The following is a 17,618-nucleotide window of genomic DNA, read 5'->3' on the forward strand; positions in this document are numbered from 1 at the left end:
GGTCACAACTCACCCTGGGAAGCACTAAAGGTGGCCAGGCCATCTCTAGGGGGAAAGAGATGCCCAGTGAGTGAACTGTACAACATGAAACCAGAAAACCTGGGATCAATCCCGGCTTTCCTCTTCAACAAACTGTGTAATCCTGACCTCGCTAGTAACTAGCTATGGCTGCTAGCAGTATAGTACAATCACCAGAAATACCTATGGGACCTATTAGAGCTCTTATAAGCTGTCAGAAAACTGAAAATCATAAACTGCATATAGGTCTCACACCTTATTCACCACATTGCTACGCGCTACGTCCCATAACATGATAACCGCACCTTAGCGCTCATTAGGCATGAGATGGAAACACTTACCACAAAGGATCATAAACCAAAGAACACACTTCCCGCTACACACCCTACATGGCACAGATTGCGGACTATGTAGGTAAGTGCTTCAGGGATTCACATTGGGTTAGTAAGTGCTATAAATGCTGCAACACAATGCCTTCCCCTTCTTCATTATCACACATGACAGCACATTGGAATGCATTAGTTCAGAGTGTGCACTGTACAAAATCTCTCTGTGCGACTATAAATCTCTGTGTGTAGTAATAACAACCTAAGCCACATATATGATGAACATGATATGTGAGTTTCCTTTCTGGTCATCAGAGATTGAGGGAGTCCATGTTTAAAAATTACTATTGCAGGAAAATGCCCCTTTTTGTCATGGTCATGACACTGGTGCTTATGTTTTTTGACTTATGTGCACTCGGTCCCTGCCAGTGCTCTTGCCCTAAAACAATGTAAAATGGTCTAATTGGCACACACTTGTAACTCCCTAGTAAGTAGTACCCCTGGTATCTACGGCATAGGTACCAAAGAGGGCCTCTAAGGACTGTAGCATGCATTATTCTACCTAAAGGGACCCCCATACAAATTGCATGCAGCCTGCCTTTGCAGACTGCATGTCATGGTACAAACCATGAGCAAAAACATGATCAGGCACAATCCTAAGGTGGGCTGCCTGATGTGCTCCATGAAAGAAGGGTTCCAACATCTTGTTTTTGGTGGAATTAGGAGTAACGCTCTTTACTAGGGAGCTGGTACAGGGCAGACTTCCAAACTCCAGGCACTTCAGAATGCGGCCGCTTGGTACTACTCGATATACCCAAACAAAATCCCACGTCCGCTAGTATGAGGCAGCTCCACTGGCTTCCAGTCCGGCGGCGAGTGGATTTTAAGGCCCTCTGTCTAGTGCATAAAGCATTGTATGTAGGAGGAGCAGCGGATATACAACTCCTATTTACCCGGTATGTGCCATTACGCGGTCTCAGGTCCACTAACGCTGGACTGGTACGTACCCCAAAGATAAGAAGAGTCAGATGGGGAGGAAAGGGTCTTTTATACCAAGCGGCCAAATTATGGCACTCCCTCCCCATACAGATTCAACTACAGTCCAGCAGGACTCTGTTCAGAAAAATTTAAAAACAGGTCTCTACGCCGAGCTTTAGATCCGTTCAGCGTTTGCCTGGTTTCTCACACCCAGCGCCAAGACGCCTCGGCATTAGTGCGCTTTATAAATATTCAGTCAGTCATTCATTCATTCATTTCAGTCAGTCACAAGAGTAGGAAATTGGGCCTGAGACACCTGTTGCCTTCTTTCTCTCCTCATTGCACCTCTTCCTTTCACATAATAAAGGTCGGGCCTCTTTGTCCGCAATGTCTAGTTGGTTACTCACCTGAAGGAGTAGCTTGCAGCTTGAAGAATTTTCTGGATTCACATGCTGCACATTTATTCTGTGTTTAGTGTGGTTAGTTCCGAAATGGTCTTAATCCTTTCTCTCTTTTTTTTTAGGGTGTCATCGTCGACTACTATTTGGTGATATGTTTGTTCCATTTTTAAATCAGACGAGGGACTCAGACATTCCTGTGTAAGGTCACCATCTTCAGATTCTTTTTTCTGGGAACTTGCAATTCTTTAAACTTTCTTATCAATGTTTTCCTTCCCCCACTGTTCGCATGTCTCTTATTTCTGTGGTGGTGGGAGGGTCACAAGTGAATCCAGAAAATTCTTCAAGCTGCAAAACGACTCCTACTGATAAGCACGGATTGTAGCAATATTGGTCTCTGTGTACAACATAATTGTTTCTTGAGAGCAGGTGTTTTAGCACTTTTTGCCTCACCTGAGCTTATTTGCTCAGTTGGATGTTCACTAAGTAATACTCTGTGATGGTGTCTATGGATGACCAGGTACCTGCTACACAGATGTCGCTGATAGAGACATTTGTCTGAGAAGAAGTTTTGTTCCAGTCTTTCTACAGACTGTGCCTATGATTTCCCTCCTTTAGATTCACTCCTGTTCTTAAGTATGTCTGAATTGTTTGCACTATCCATCGTGCAATTGCCCCCTGTGAGAAAGTGCCTCTTTTGTTAATGTTAAATCCATTTATAACCCACTCAAATCACCCAGAGGGGTACCTCGGCGCGACCAGCTCCGAACAAAGCTTTCTTCAGCAGTTTCCTGAAGCAAAAATGGTTCGTACAGGTCCTAATATAGCGTGAGAGCTTATTCCAATATACAGGGGCCAGATAGGAAAAGGGCCATTTGCATGGTTTGCCCCCACCCCCATATTTTTTGCCTGGTTTTGATGTGCTGTCAAATCTAGCGCACATGGACCCTGCCAACCAGGTTCCCTGTGCCAGAACTACTTCCCTAAACAATCACCCAATTTGTACTTCTGCCTCCTGTAAGTCCTTAGTAAATTGTACCCTGGGTACCTAGGGGTTGGTAGCCGAAGAGGGTCCTTTGGGACCCCATCTCTGGGACAATGCAACTGCCCTTGCAACCTTCATACCCCTATGGGGAAGAAAATGGCACCCTGCCTGTGTGCGATGCCAGCTAGCACTGCCTGATAGCATAGGTTAGTCACCCCTTGTAGGAAGCTGGCTCTGTATATAACATACCAAAGTAAGGTATAGTGTGCACAGAGTCAGTGGGACCCCAAAGGTAGGCAGAGGTAAAAGTAGATAGCACCCTTCTCTCTATTTGTGGGAGAGCAGTAAGGCTTTATCAGAGGGTAGTGTTAGGCATTTATTGTACACACTCAGGCAAGAAATGATGTCACACACTCAAATACTGAAATTCGGAACAATTCGTTTGTATAAAAATATTATTTAGTTATTTTATTTCTAGAACCAAGCCATACCTGGTGCAGGTAATTGGAAAAATACTTTGCAATACTTAGGAAATTTATTACAGTTGAATGCAGGTTCAAATGCAGGTAAGTGAATAATCAAAATGACTTTTCAGTTACTTTGTAGATTACAATACACGTTACTTCTTGGATTACTTTTTAAGTTACTTTTGCTAATCAGTGTGATATACCTAGATATCACACTGAGACATTTCCTAGACAAAAGGTAAGTAATTGGTACATTTGCAGTTTTTCAAGTTTTCATACAAACCAACTCCACACAAAAGATTTTTCACAGAAAAGCAGTCAATGCAGTCCTATGGGGGAAAACAGTGTTTTTGGTTTTAAGGTAAGTACTCAGGTTTTGAAGTTGGTATTCTGGAGTTAGAGCCAGGGTTCCCCCAGGGTCGAGGAAGCACTCTTCGAACACCCTTAGCGGCACTAGGGCGGCCGGGTACAGAGAGCTCAGGCTCAATGTTATCCAACAGGGGATTGGGAGCCTCCGGTTGGTGGCTGCTCACGAGCAGGCCACAATGTTATCAGAGGAAAGCTCCTGGTGTTAGGCTCAGGGCAAAGGGGGATCCGAGTTAGCACACAAGGTGCACCTGCAGTGGCGGCTGGGTGCATGGTGGTGTTTTGGCATCGGGTGCGCTGTTGTTTTCAATGGGGGTTGCTGGTTACGTTTTTTTGCTGCAGGCTCGGTCCAGGAAGTCTTCCAAGAGGAACCAACACCTGGGCAGGCTAAGTTAGAGGGCTCAGGAAGTAGGTGCCCCTGGGTTCTCTTCTCCAGGACGGCATGGATGCAGGGGTGTCTTTTGAGGTCGGATTTCACCTTACCGGGCCACTTGCGGTGGGGGTGAGGGGTTTAGGGTGTCTCCATGCAGAGGCTCCAGGCGACGTCGGGGGAGTCCTGGAGTGGTCAACCTAATGTGGACTCGGACTCTGGGGACCTCGCTGGGACTTGTGGGCCTCCCGGATTTGAGCCGTAGGCGTTAGGTGGGGTGGTGGTACCAGGCGTCAGGTTTCTTTGTCCTCAGCAGGCTTAGTCTGTCTTGAGAGTTTCTTTTGAACAGTGCTGCTGTTCACAGGAGATCCGATCTTTGTTGAAGGCAGTCAGTCCTCCCAGGGTTCTGGAGATCGCTGGCTGCAGGACAAGACGACTTTTGGCGCAGGATCTCAGGAAACTGCAGACGGGGCAGTAGGGCTGGGGCCAAGGCAGTTCTTCTCTGCAGTCTCCTCTGATGGGCGTCTTCTTTCCTTCTTCTTCGTAGGTTGCAGGAATCGGTCTTCTTTGTTCAGGGCTGCCCCTAATTACTGTATTTAGGGGGCGTTTTAGGAGTCTTGAGGTCAGTAGCAAATGGGCTCCGGACCCTTGGTGACTACATCCTTGGTGTGGTTACCTCACATGGGGGAGTGGGCACAATGAGTGGTTAGTGACACCTAGAGTAGGTGCCAGCTCTCTGAGCACAACCTTTAGTGAAACAAACAAGTTTCTTTAACAATTTCTTCTGAATGTCATCAAAAAATTAAACCAAATTTGTATTCATGTTCTTCATGTTTAATTCACATGAATCTCTCTTCAAAACTCATGAAATTCCATTTCACATATAAATCCAAATTCATAGTGTGTATATTGACGTCATATCCCAATGCATTTCGGACACTAGGTCCTTCGTCAGGGGAATCCTAAAACATAATAATGAAATAATCTAAGTATGATCCACCGAGTAAAAATAAATACACACATATAATGCCTTAATTTTAAGCGTTTCTTCTAAATAAGATGTGCATGAACGAAAAAATTCAAAGGCACCCGAAAAACGTGTTCGCCCGAAGAAAAGCGGTGGTTAAGTGAAGAAACGAAGCCATGCGGTGAGTGAATGTAAATTAATAAACAATGCTGGGTGAGCCAAACGCTAAACGAGAATAGCATCTCAAATGGTTATACATGCTCCATACGCTGATGACCAAGATCCGTTATATCCCCAGATTATATCGTAAATCAAACACCAAGTCAAGTGCATAGCGTAGTGTGAATAAACTTACGGGTAGAGTTAAGCAAGAACACGCGTCCTGCTGAATGCGCCCTTCGCCATGGGATGTGAACCAAACGTTCCGTGTACTCGGAAGTGAATTAAATGATGTGATAAGTATGAAAGAAGGACTACAGACGTGGCGGCCATGTTGGACTGGTAACGGAAAGTGACTAACAAGAACTAACTGACCGAACGGTGTGTGCAAAGTGAACAAAGTGAAAAAATAGTGAAGAGGATATAAAATGAAAATGTGACTTAACACAATATTAGAACGAAATGAAATTACGGGGTCAATGGCAAAATACGTGATAACACAATACAGGTCAAAGTTGCTACTCTATAAATAACATTGAAATTCCATCCGATCATTGAGACCAGAGTGGGCACAATCCCTAATCCCGATTGGAGAGTGCCTGCCATCTGCAAGATGGTGGGACCTGAAGAGTGGGCTTTACCTCGGATCCCCCACCTGAGGGGTGGGTTTGGTGGAGGTTGGCACACCTTCTAGGCAGTGCAACTTTTTCCCGCCTGTCTTCCCACCGAAAGGCGGGGAGACCGGCAGGGGGCCTGTTCCTGATAGCAGGAGAGGCTAAGGTATGTGTTACAAAGGCAGCAAGGCCTTTGAAGCTCCCCTGCCACAGAAGGCTCTCCCTGGCTTTGGGGCGGTGTGACCACCTCTGCCCAGGAAAGGCTTTGTTTCTGTGCTCAGGGAGTGAAGGCTCACACCCCAGGGGTCCAGAAACATGTCTTGTGGTGGCAGGCTGGTTTGTACCAGTCAGGGAACCCACCAGAGGCTAGTCGTTTGTCAGGGGGCATCTCTAAGATGCCCTCTGAGTGCATTGTATTATCAATCCCACACTGGCATCAGTTTGGGTTCATTATGCGGAGACGTTTGCTACCAAACGTCCCAGAATTCAGTAAAGCCATTATCGTGCTATGGAGTTGGTAATGAAAAACCCCCAGACCATATACTCTTTATGGCTTTACTGCACTTACAATGTCTTAGAATGGACATAGACACTGTAGGGGTACAGGGCTCTGTCCCTGTACCCTCACCACTGGTATAGTGCCCCCAGGTAGAGGGGTGGCTTACCAATGCCAGAGCAGTGGCAGTTAGGCATGGCACACAGGGATGTGTGCCATGTGGACTATTCACTTTTTCCTGGACCAGAACACGCACCCTGCAATGGCTGTGTGTGCAGGTCTTGAGGTACAGGACATCGAAGGGTGGCACAGTGTGCTGCAGCCCTTAGAGGCCTTCCCTGGTCACAGTGCCCTTGGCACCCATGGTACCTTTTACATGGGACTTACATGTGGCCAGAGAGATGCACAATTGAAGTACAAGGGTACAGTTTTGGGAAAGAACACAGGCCCTGGGAATCTTATTGGCAGGAACCCGGGCACATCAAGTTAAAGTGTCTCAGTGTCTGCCAAAAAAGAGGGGTGGTTACTGCAATGGAAAGTCAGCTTCCTATACCCCTCTAGTAGGGGTCACAGCACTAAGGCCGGGTGCACTATACTACAGGTGAGGGCATATCTGCATGAACATAGACTGGGAACTTGACAATTTGACGGCTTTACTGAATATTGGAATGTTTGGTACTACTCCTTTCAATGATGACAGTGTGGGATTTATTATGTTACGTACCAAATGGCACCTCAGAGGTGCCGCCTGAATCCCCGTCAAATCTAGTGTGGTCTCTGACCAGCTGTAGGCAGCCAGCCACCGCCAGACATTTTTCTGGACCCCTGGTAGAGAGCCCCTGACTCTTTAACCAGAAATAATGGACATCCAAGGCAGAGGTGTCATGCCTCCTAACCCCGGGATGGGCCAGTGCTTGAAAAGGGAAGCTTGAAAGGCCTGCTGCCTTTGTTACGTGCCCCCCAGCCTCTGCTGCTTGCAGCAGATGGCAGCTCCTGGTTTACACCCCTACTTTGGGAAGTAAAACCAGCTGGAAAATTAAACAAGCATTTACAATGCAATGGTTTCGCCTTTTGAAAAGTTTGAGCTATTAGCATTGTAAATGACAACATTTGTATTTATGTGTTGGTTTTGAAAACAGATAAATAAATGGCATGGTCATTTACAATGCCAATAGTTTAATCTCTGGCAAATGCCACACAAAAACACACAGACCCACACACACAGAGAGCCACACACACACACCCAGAGCCACACACACACACCCAGAGGCGCACCCACCCAGAGCCACACCCACCCACCCAGAGCCACAGACACACACCCAGAGCCACACACAGACTAAGGAGAGCAAGCTTAGCGAGGGAGCGAAGGCGGCAGGGAAGCAAGCACAGCGAGGGGGCAGGGAAGCAAGCACAGCGAGGGGGCAGGGAAGCAAGCACAGCGAGGGGGCAGGGAAGCAAGCACAGCGAGGGGGCAGGGAAGCAAGCACAGCCGTGCACGAGGGCTGCCCTTGGTCCCAGGCCCCCTGGGCGCAGGGGTGGCAATGCCAGCACTTGACTGGCATCTGCCTGCAGCTTCCGCGGCAGTGCCCAGCTCGCACCCCCAATTCACAAGGACGTCTTTCTAGCTGTCGAAATAAGTCAACTTAACATCTCAAGAAACATGCCAGTGATGAACAGCAGCCGGTGAGCTGCATGCTGCAAGAGTCCGAACCCCTTGAGTGTAACTCAGCCTTTCATCGTCCAAGGGGCGATAACATGAGTAACGCCGACTGGCAATAGCAAGCATAATTTAAGCGCCAGGAGAAATACGAGGCTTGGACTCCGGAAGAGCTCCACATTAACATTATGTGTGGTTGTTTACCAAAAGGACACATTTCATTTGCTCGGCAACCAACTCTTCCTGCGGTACGAGCGGAAGCGCGTCATTGGGTGCCTGTACGTGCCATAGGTGCGGGGGCAGAGGTCAACACTCTCCCAAAGTTTGTTCCGCTGCAGCAGGGGCAACAGCTTTCACCACCAAACAATAACCCAGAGATAACGAGAGGTGGAGACAGTAAGAGCAGCACATACAGAAGCCCCCCTGGACAGGGGAGGATGCCAACTCCCTGCTGATTAGGGCCCACTGAGTCAACACTGAGCAAACCGGCAGCAGGGAAAGCAAACAGATAGAATGCAACGCCAACCACCCCGGGGAGCGGCGGGACGGGGAGGGCAGGATCAAGGCTACTGCCCGGGCTTTAGAGCAAACAGTAACCACCGACCCAAGTCCCTCCCCCGCAGGTCACCCGTGCCGCCCCTCTGACTGCCAGCATCCAGGGCCACGCCTGGGCAAAGTTCAAACAGTTCCGTCCATCTCCAGTGAAGAGCGTGCATCACAGGGACACACGAGCCATCACGGCGGGATCACTCTCAGCAAGAGATAAGACACGTCACAGGGAAGAGACAGCTTTGAGCAGAGGCAGCGGCCTGGTGTCAACACTAACCCGCCCACAGCCTGGCACAGAGCTCTATTCACCCGCCTGGCATGATGCCGAACCAACAGTCGCATATTGTTGGCACAGGGCGAAACAATTATACAAAGCACTGACACAAAACAGACTACCTCGCACCTGACACAGAGCACAATTCATCCTGCTGCTGGCGCCGCAAAGTACAACCAGAATAGCCTGCTGAGGCGCCCAGCACGCGCCAGCTCCCTCGCCTGGCACCGTGTCCGCCCCCCACCCCTGCCCTGGCACAAAAGGCCCTCTTCTGTCTCTTGACACGAACGGGCCCCCCCCACCCCGGCGCACACCACAGCCGGATCCATGCCAGGCAGTATCCCCATATCTGGTTATAAGCAAACCCGCATTATTCCTCTCTGTAATACAGGCGCTGCGATGCCAAATTCATGGCAGATTGTGAGCTACACGGGGCCAGAAACCATCGCTGTTCACCAGCCCCAGCAGGAGTAACAGGGTACCTGTCTGTTTTAACTGACTGCTTAGTTAAGAGCGCATGGAGGGTCCGGGGAGGTGTTAGACACCCGCTAGCCCCTGCCTGCAGAGCCGGAACTAGAAAACCATGGGCTAGATGTTACAGATACCGGTCAGAATTGTGGCGAGAGGGAGGGGCGGGAACGGGCTCACGGACAGCGGGAGGGTGGACGGGCACACGGACAGCGGGAGGGGGGACTGGTACACGGACAGCGGGAGGGGGGGGGGGCGGGAACGGGCTCACGGACAGCGGGAGGGGGCGGGAACAGACAGCGGGACATCGCACCACCCACCCCTGCAAAGGACACTTCCGAAATGGCGAAAACAAAGCTTTAAAAAATATTAATAAATAAACACGCCCACAGCCGCATGACGTAGCGAAAAGCCTAAAAATCGCCGGAACGCCCACGAATCTGCTCGCAGAATGCTGAGCAGATCTCTCTTCCAATGGCTAGCCTCCATTTATGTAGCTAGCCAATGGAAAGAGAGGGCGGAACAAAGCCACACAGTGTAAGCCATTAGATTTCGCCTGCGCGAAAGGCTGCTTGCGCAGCTTTCAACAGGCGAAACCTAAAAAGATATGAGGCGTGCCCACCTCTGTGTGCTTCTTTCTAAGCTCCTCTGTCTTGCATCCAACGGCAGAAAAAAGAATCAGAAGATGGCAAACATGCACAGAAACCTCCGGGGTGCACGTCTCATGTTATAGAGGACACACCACCAAATGGTGATCGAAGATGATGCCCACAACAAAAAACAAACAAAAAAGATGAGAACAGAAAAAGACCATTTCGAACCAAACCAAAAGATGATGAAAAGATTCACACTGCAAAACCAGCACATCTAGCAGGGCTGTGACAGGGCTTCTACTACATCAGGAGCTAGTCTGTCATCACCCCGGAATGTTAGAAGCCAGAGAGGGACTGACTAGTTGATGCTTTAAGAAGGAACAGGGGGTTAGTTTTTGGCCTCTACTTTAGATCCCCCATAATGTGGGTGGGCGTCTTCAGGAGCACCATAACTGTCTCTGTAAAGCCAATCCCAGCACAGCAGGGCACCATGATGCGGTCTCTCTGAACACTACCCCTACACAGCAACAGTACTATCACACTAAACTATCAAACTATAATACCATAAGCTTTTTAAGATTTCATCATAAGATTTTTACAGGCTTCAGTAAAGTTGGTCAAACGAGAGGGCTGTCATAATATTTGCTTTTATGCTTATATTGTTTCTCTCCCAAATTGGACATAGCATTAGTTTGGTATTAATCCAAATAGGAAAGTCGCTATTTATTTATTTATAAAGTTTTATATATCGCGAACAAGAACCCAAAAGTTATCAGAGCGCTTTACAAAAGGGTGGAAGGAAGGTCAAAAACCCAATATCTACATCAAGTAAAAATACACAACATGAATAATCGCTTGATTCACAGACAAATGACACAAAGAAGAGTGACACAAAAACAGGTATATAGTGGGCTACGAAGGGGACACACAATATGGTACAGAAGAGCAGCATCACATGATGGAACAGTGGTTATAGGAACAATGATTTCGAGCCAATCGACCTAACCCAAATTTGGGTAGGAATTTGTCCATTAGGAATCTTTTGGCTTCCAGTTTGAAAGCAGTCGTTGAGGAGATTCTGCGTACTTCCAGTGGATGAGAGCTCCATTTCCTTGGGGCCGCACCAGAGAAGGCTCGGTGACAAGTTCTCTTTTGGCTCAGGATGAGGGGTTTCAGGAGGAAAGTGTCTGGACTTCTTGAGGCTCTACCACCACAAGATAATTCAAGCTTTTGCACTAGGTACCTGGGAGTTTTGAAATGCAAAGCTTTGTGCATCAGAACGGCAATCTTTAACTGAATTCGAGCTTTGTAGGGTAACCATTTGAGAGATTTTAGGACTGGGGATATGTGCTCATTTCGTTTGGTACCTGTGACCAGTCTGGCCGCAGTGTTCAGTGATGCCCTTAGTGGAGCCAGGGTGTATTTGGGAAGGCCACAGAGTGTAGCACTGCCGTAGTCTAGTCTAGTCTCGACAAGACCAGTGCTTGGACCACCTGCTTGAAATCCTTTTGTGGCAGGAATGGTTTGATGCTTCTCAGGGTCCTTCTCGGATGGTTAGATCCCTTAAACACATTGCGGATATGGTTTTTCATATTTAGGTGCTTGTCCAGAGTGACTCCGAGAGATTTGGCCGAGACAACGATGAGGGGGGTACAGTTGAAGGCCATGAGGTGATTCAGCCAAAGGTCTAGTTTGGGGATGTGGTTTGGGGGAGAAATGAGAAGGAATTCAGTTGTGGAAGTGTTGAGTAGTAAATGGTTCTCAGTTAACCAATTTTGTGTGGCCTGAAGGGTAGTCTTTAGTGAGATGATGTTATCCGGGGAAGAGATTTTCAAATTAAGTTGTGTGCTGTCCGCGTACATATGGTAGAGAATGTTCGTAGAATTTAGTGATTTAGCTAAAGGTTCCAAGAAAAGGTTGAAGAGGATTGGAGATAGAGTGGACCCTTGGGGGACATCCATGAGTACTGGAGAGGGAGTGGTTTGCCTTGCCTCTTTGTGATCTGTGGTGGAGGAAGGTGGTGAACCATTTTAACACCAGACCAGAGAAATCCATCCTGTTCTTCAGAATGGATAGGAGGTTGTTGTGATTAACCGTGTCAAATGCGGAGGAGAGGTCAAGGAGGATTAGGAGGCATGAATCATTTTGGTCAAGCATTTTTAAAATGTCATCCATAATATGCGTGAGAGACGTATCGGTACTGTGCCCCCTCCAGAAGCCGGATTGATCTTGGTCTAGTAGTGTGAAATTCTCTATTTGAGCACAAAGTTAGGATTGTACGCATTTCTCCAGTAGCTTGGCTAGTGTAGGAATGTTGGAGATATCCGGCAGAAATTATTGAGATCGGTTTTATCTGCGTTTGCTTTTTTTCAGTATAGGTGACACCTGAACTGCTTTAAGACAGTCTGGGATCGTGCCTTGTGCTAAAGAGGAGTTTACAATCCTTGTCCAGGTGGGGATAAGTACATTCTTCATTTCTTTGTAAATGGCCGGGGGGCAACGGGTCAATGAAGTGGTTAGATGGATTGATGTTCTGAAGAATCTTGTTGATTTCTTTTTCACTGAATGGGGAAAAGGAGCCCCATGACGCATTGTTTTTGGTGATCAGACTGATAGGTTTGCGCTTATCTAAGAGGTCAAGGAATCGCAGTGGAGCCTTCTTAGAGGCGGGTTCAATGCGGATGCGTCTTGATTTCTCATTGAAGAAAGCAGCAAGATAATCGCATGAATGTAGGATAACTCCGAAATCAGAGTGGTTTGGGCCTGCCACTGATTGCTTTTTGACCATTTCAAAAAGTCTGTTGGGGTGGTTTGCAGCTTGATTGAGTTGGTGTCTGAAGTAGTCTGCCTTGTTTGTTGTAGAAGCTCCAAACTTCCCTAACTTCTTGGGATGTTCCAAGGAGGGTTTGGATTTCCAGGAGTGTGCAGCAGACCTATGGATGCGGCGTTCCGTGTTTAAATGGTCATTGTACCATGGTTTGGATATTTTTGTTGAAGCGTTTTTTTGTTGTAATGGTGCAATGTCATCCATGATGTTGAAGACAGTCGAATTGTAGGAGTCAGTGAGTAATTGAACATCAACCAAGTCAGCTTGGGTGGAGAGGGCAGATTTGCAGTGGGCTGCTAGTTCAGTTGCGTTTATTGATCCGAGGTCCCTTTTCCAGATCTTTGATTTTGTTGGCTGAGCCGGACCAATCGCAAGGGGTAATGGTATCCAATGTGATGGTCTGCCCTTTCAAGATAATGAGGTCTAGCGTTACTCCTTTATGTGACTTGATTGGGCACAGTACTGGATCAGCTCATGATCATTCAGATACGCTTTAAGGCAGGATACCGCCTGGTCATTAGGATTAGGCCAATGAAGGTTGAAGTCACCAAGGGAGATTTGGGACACAGCTGAGTCGACAATGCCAGTGATGACTTCGAATAGTTGATCGATAAAGGGGAGATTGTCTCCCTGGGGGTGATAAAAAGTGTGAAGTTTGCAAATCGGCAGGTTATTACTTGAGATACTGAGACAAAGGTATTCACAGGAGGAGGACAAAGGGGACTTCAAGTGAGAAATCGAAAGTGTGTTCCCATGAATACAGGCTATGCCAACCCCCCCCCCCAGCTTCAGGACTCTGTCCAGCCAAATTAAGTCATGAGTAGGAAGTACTAGGAGGTCTAAGATGGGAGAGGAGGCGGGATTTAGCCACGTTTCCGTGAGGATAATAATGTCTAATTCCATGTGTTGGATGAGGTCGAAGATGTCGGTGGCGTGTTTGCTGGCTGACCTGCAATTGAGTAGTACACTTTTAAGTTGTGGTGGATAAGTGTGGGAGGGAGTCTGGATGACGTTCACTCTTGTGAGGTTGTCTTTATTAATGACTAAGATTGTGAGGAGTTTCTCTGTACGGGTTGGAATGGATGGTTTGAATTTGTCTCTGTGGGATCGAGTTGGAACTAGTAGAGTAAGAGTTGTGAAGATCATTGACTTCATAGAACGCCAGATAGATCTCAAATCTTCTGGGAAGGGAGGGCGTGTTAGCTAAAGGAATGGTTTGCGAGACGGCGGGGGCTAAAAACTGGCCCATATGTTCACTCGCGCTAGGGGAGGCTCTGTACAGGTTCGCTGAAGTGAGGAGGGAGCTAATCGTGGGGAAAAAAATCTTTTGAGAGGTCTTTCAGGTCATGTAGTTCAGTAGTGAGAAGGTGTAGCTGGAGAGATGTATCATCCAGGCGCGCAACCAAGTTTGAACAGAGGCTTAATGTCATTCATTCCTGTGGCTGATTACATACTCATGTGATTCTATGTAGAAAGATAACTTACCTGCCGGGCAGAAGGCATTTTTAACTTCCTCAGAGCACTGATCAGCAATGGAATAGACCCCTCGCTCTTCTTTGATGCTGTCCGAGACCATCACTATGTTGAACTCTTCTGTAAAATGGGGGAAAACAAAGCATTATTTCATAGTTAGTAACATCAGCTGGAGTGTATTGTGGTCCTCTTCAACAACCTACTTGCCTTAATACATCCATCCAGTTCCCAGTCAATCACTAGCTGCAGGAGGGAGGGCCTCCTTGCTGTCCTGATTATATCCATTCATCTCACAGTCAGTCACATGAGCTGGAGCGGGTCCTGGCCCTCTTCATATCTCACAGGGCTCATTACACTCATTCAAGTCAGTTATAGCAGCAAGAGATGGACACCTCTGTCACCTCCTTGCTCCCTTTATTCCATTCATCTCACAGTCAGTCACATGAGCTAGAGCGAGTCCTGGCCCTCTTCATATCTCACAGAGCGTATTACACTCATTCAAGTCAGTTATAGCAGCAAGAGATGGACACCTCGGTCACCTCCTTGCTCCCTTTATTCCATTCATCTCACAGTCAGTCACATGAGCTGGAGCGAGTCCTGGCCCTCTTCATATCTCACAGAGCGTATTACACTCATTCAAGTCAGTTATAGCAGCAAGAGATGGACACCTCGGTCACCTCCTTACTCCCTTTATTCCATTCATCTCACAGTCAGTCACATGAGCTGGAGCGGGTCCTGGCCCTCTTCATATCTCACAGAGTGTATTACACTCATTCAAGTCAGTTATAGCAGCAAGAGATGGACACCTCGGTCACCTCCTTGCTCCCTTTATTCCATTCATCTCACAGTCAGTCACATGAGCTGGAGCGAGTCCTGGCCCTCTTCATATCTCACAGAGCGTATTACACTCATTCAAGTCAGTTATAGCAGCAAGAGATGACACCTCGGTCACCTCCTTGCTCCCTTTATTCCATTCATCTCACAGTCAGTCACATGAGCTGGAGAGAGTCCTGGCCCTCTTCATATCTCACAGAGCGTGTTACACTCATTCAAATCAGTTATAGCAGCAAGAGATGGACACCTCGGTCACCTCCTTGCTCCCTTTATTACATTCATCTCACAGTCAGTCACATGAGCTGGAGCGAGTCCTGGCCCTCTTCATATCTCACAGAGCGTGTTACACTCATTAAAGTCAGTTATAGCAGCAAGAGATGGACACCTCGGTCACCTCCTTGCTCCCTTTATTCCATTCATCTCACAGTCAGTCACATGAGCTGGAGCGAGTCCTGGCCCTCTTCATATCTCACAGGGCGCATTACACTCATTCAAGTCAGTTATAGCAGCAAGAGATGGACACCTCGGTCACCTCCTTGCTCCCTTTATTCCATTCATCTCACAGTCAGTCACATGAGCTGGAGCGAGTCCTGGCCCTCTTCATATCTCACAGGGCGCATTACACTCATTCAAGTCAGTTATAGCAGCAAGAGATGGACATTTCGGTCACCTCCTTGCTCCCTTTATTCCATTCATCTCACAGTCAGTCACATGAGCTGGAGCGAGTCCTGGCCCTCTTCATATCTCACAGGGCGCATTACACTCATTCAAGTCAGTTATAGCAGCAAGAGATGGACACCTCGGTCACCTCCTTGCTCCCTTTATTCCATTCATCTCACAGTCAGTCACATGAGCTGGAGCGGGTCCTGGCCCTCTTCATATCTCACAGAGCGTATTACACTCATTCAAGTCAGTTATAGCAGCAAGAGATGGACACCTCGGTCACCTCCTTGCTCCCTTTATTCCATTCATCTCACAGTCAGTCACATGAGCTGGAGCGAGTCCTGGCCCTCTTCATATCTCACAGGGGTCATTACACTCATTCAAGTCAGTTATAGCAGCAAGAGATGGACACCTCGGTCACCTCCTTGCTCCCTTTATTCCATTCATTTCAGTCAGTCACATGATCTGGAGCGAGTCCTGGCCCTCTTCATATCTCACAGAGCGTGTTACACTCATTCAAGTCAGTTATAGCAGCAAGAGATGGACACCTCGGTCACCTCCTTGCTCCCTTTATTCCATTCATCTCACAGTCAGTCACATGAGCTGGAGCAGGTCATGGCCCTCTTCATATCTCACAGGGCGCATTACACTCATTCAAGTCAGTTATAGCAGCAAGAGATGGACACCTCGGTCACCTCCTTGCTCCCTTTATTCCATTCATCTCACAGTCAGTCACATGAGCTGGAGCGAGTCCTGGCCCTCTTCATATCTCACAGGGGTCATTACACTCATTCAAGTCAGTTATAGCAGCAAGAGATGGACACCTCGGTCACCTCCTTGCTCCCTTTATTCCATTCATCTCACAGTCAGTCACATGAGCTGGAGCGAGTCCTGGCCCTCTTCATATCTCACAGGGCGTGTTACACTCATTCAAGTCAGTTATAGCAGCAAGAGATGGACACCTCAGTCACCTCCTTGCTCCCTTTATTACATTCATCTCACAGTCAGTCACATGAGCTGGAGCGAGTCCTGGCCCTCTTCATATCTCACAGGGCGTATTACACTCATTCAAGTCAGTTATAGCAGCAAGAGATGGACACCTCGGTCACCTCCTTGCTCCCTTTATTCCATTCATCTCACAGTCAGTCACATGAGCTGGAGCGGGTCCTGGCCCTCTTCATATCTCACAGGGCGCATTACACTCATTCAAGTCAGTTATAGCAGCAAGAGATGGACACCTCGGTCACCTCCTTGCTCCCTTTATATCCATTCATCTCACAGTCAGTCACATGAGCTGGAGCGGGTCCTGGCCCTCTTCATATCTCACAGGGCGCATTACACTCATTCAAGTCAGTTATAGCAGCAAGAGATGGACCCCTCGGTCACCTCCTTGCTCCCTTTATTCCATTCATCTCACAGTCAGTCACATGAGCTGGAGCGAGTCCTGGCCCTCTTCATATCTCACAGGGCTCATTACACTCATTCAAGTCAGTTATAGCAGCAAGAGATGGACACCTCGGTCACCTCCTTGCTCCCTTTATTCCATTCATCTCACAGTCAGTCACATGAGCTGGTGGAGCGAGTCCTGGCCCTCTTCATATCTCACAGGGGTCATTACACTCATTCAAGTCAGTTATAGCAGCAAGAGATGGACACCTCGGTCACCTCCTTGCTCCCTTTATTCCATTCATCTCACAGTCAGTCACATGAGCTGGTGGAGCGAGTCCTGGCCCTCTTCATATCTCACAGGGGTCATTACACTCATTCAAGTCAGTTATAGCAGCAAGAGATGGACACCTCGGTCACCTCCTTGCTCCCTTTATTCCATTCATCTCACAGTCAGTCACATGAGCTGGAGCGAGTCCTGGCCCTCTTCATATCTCACAGAGCGTATTACACTCATTCAAGTCAGTTATAGCAGCAAGAGATGGACACCTCGGTCACCTCCTTGCTCCCTTTATTCCATTCATCTCATAGTCAGTCACATGAGCTGGAGCGGGTCCTGGCCCTCTTCATATCTCACAGGGGTCATTACACTCATTCAAGTCAGTTATAGCAGCAAGAGATGGACACCTCGGTCACCTCCTTGCTCCCTTTATTCCATTCATCTCACAGTCAGTCACATGAGCTGGAGCG

General features: G+C 47.9%; 1 protein-coding gene across 2 annotated transcripts in view; it reads right to left on the reverse strand.

Moving 5' to 3' along the window:
• Positions 1-17,618, reverse strand: part of LOC147700408 (general transcription factor II-I repeat domain-containing protein 2A-like) — a 59,386-nt gene that overhangs the window by 3,482 nt on the left and 38,286 nt on the right. For both annotated transcript variants that reach the window (XM_086935818.1, XM_086935819.1), the window contains exon 4: positions 13,998-14,105. In XM_086935818.1, coding sequence (XP_086791944.1) covers positions 13,998-14,105 — 108 coding nt within the window. The remainder of the gene's footprint in view (positions 1-13,997; positions 14,106-17,618) is intronic.

The sequence above is a fragment of the Lissotriton vulgaris genome, chromosome 8, assembly GCF_964263255.1.
Source record: "Lissotriton vulgaris chromosome 8, aLisVul1.2, whole genome shotgun sequence".
In the NCBI taxonomy this organism is placed as follows: domain Eukaryota; kingdom Metazoa; phylum Chordata; class Amphibia; order Caudata; family Salamandridae; genus Lissotriton; species Lissotriton vulgaris.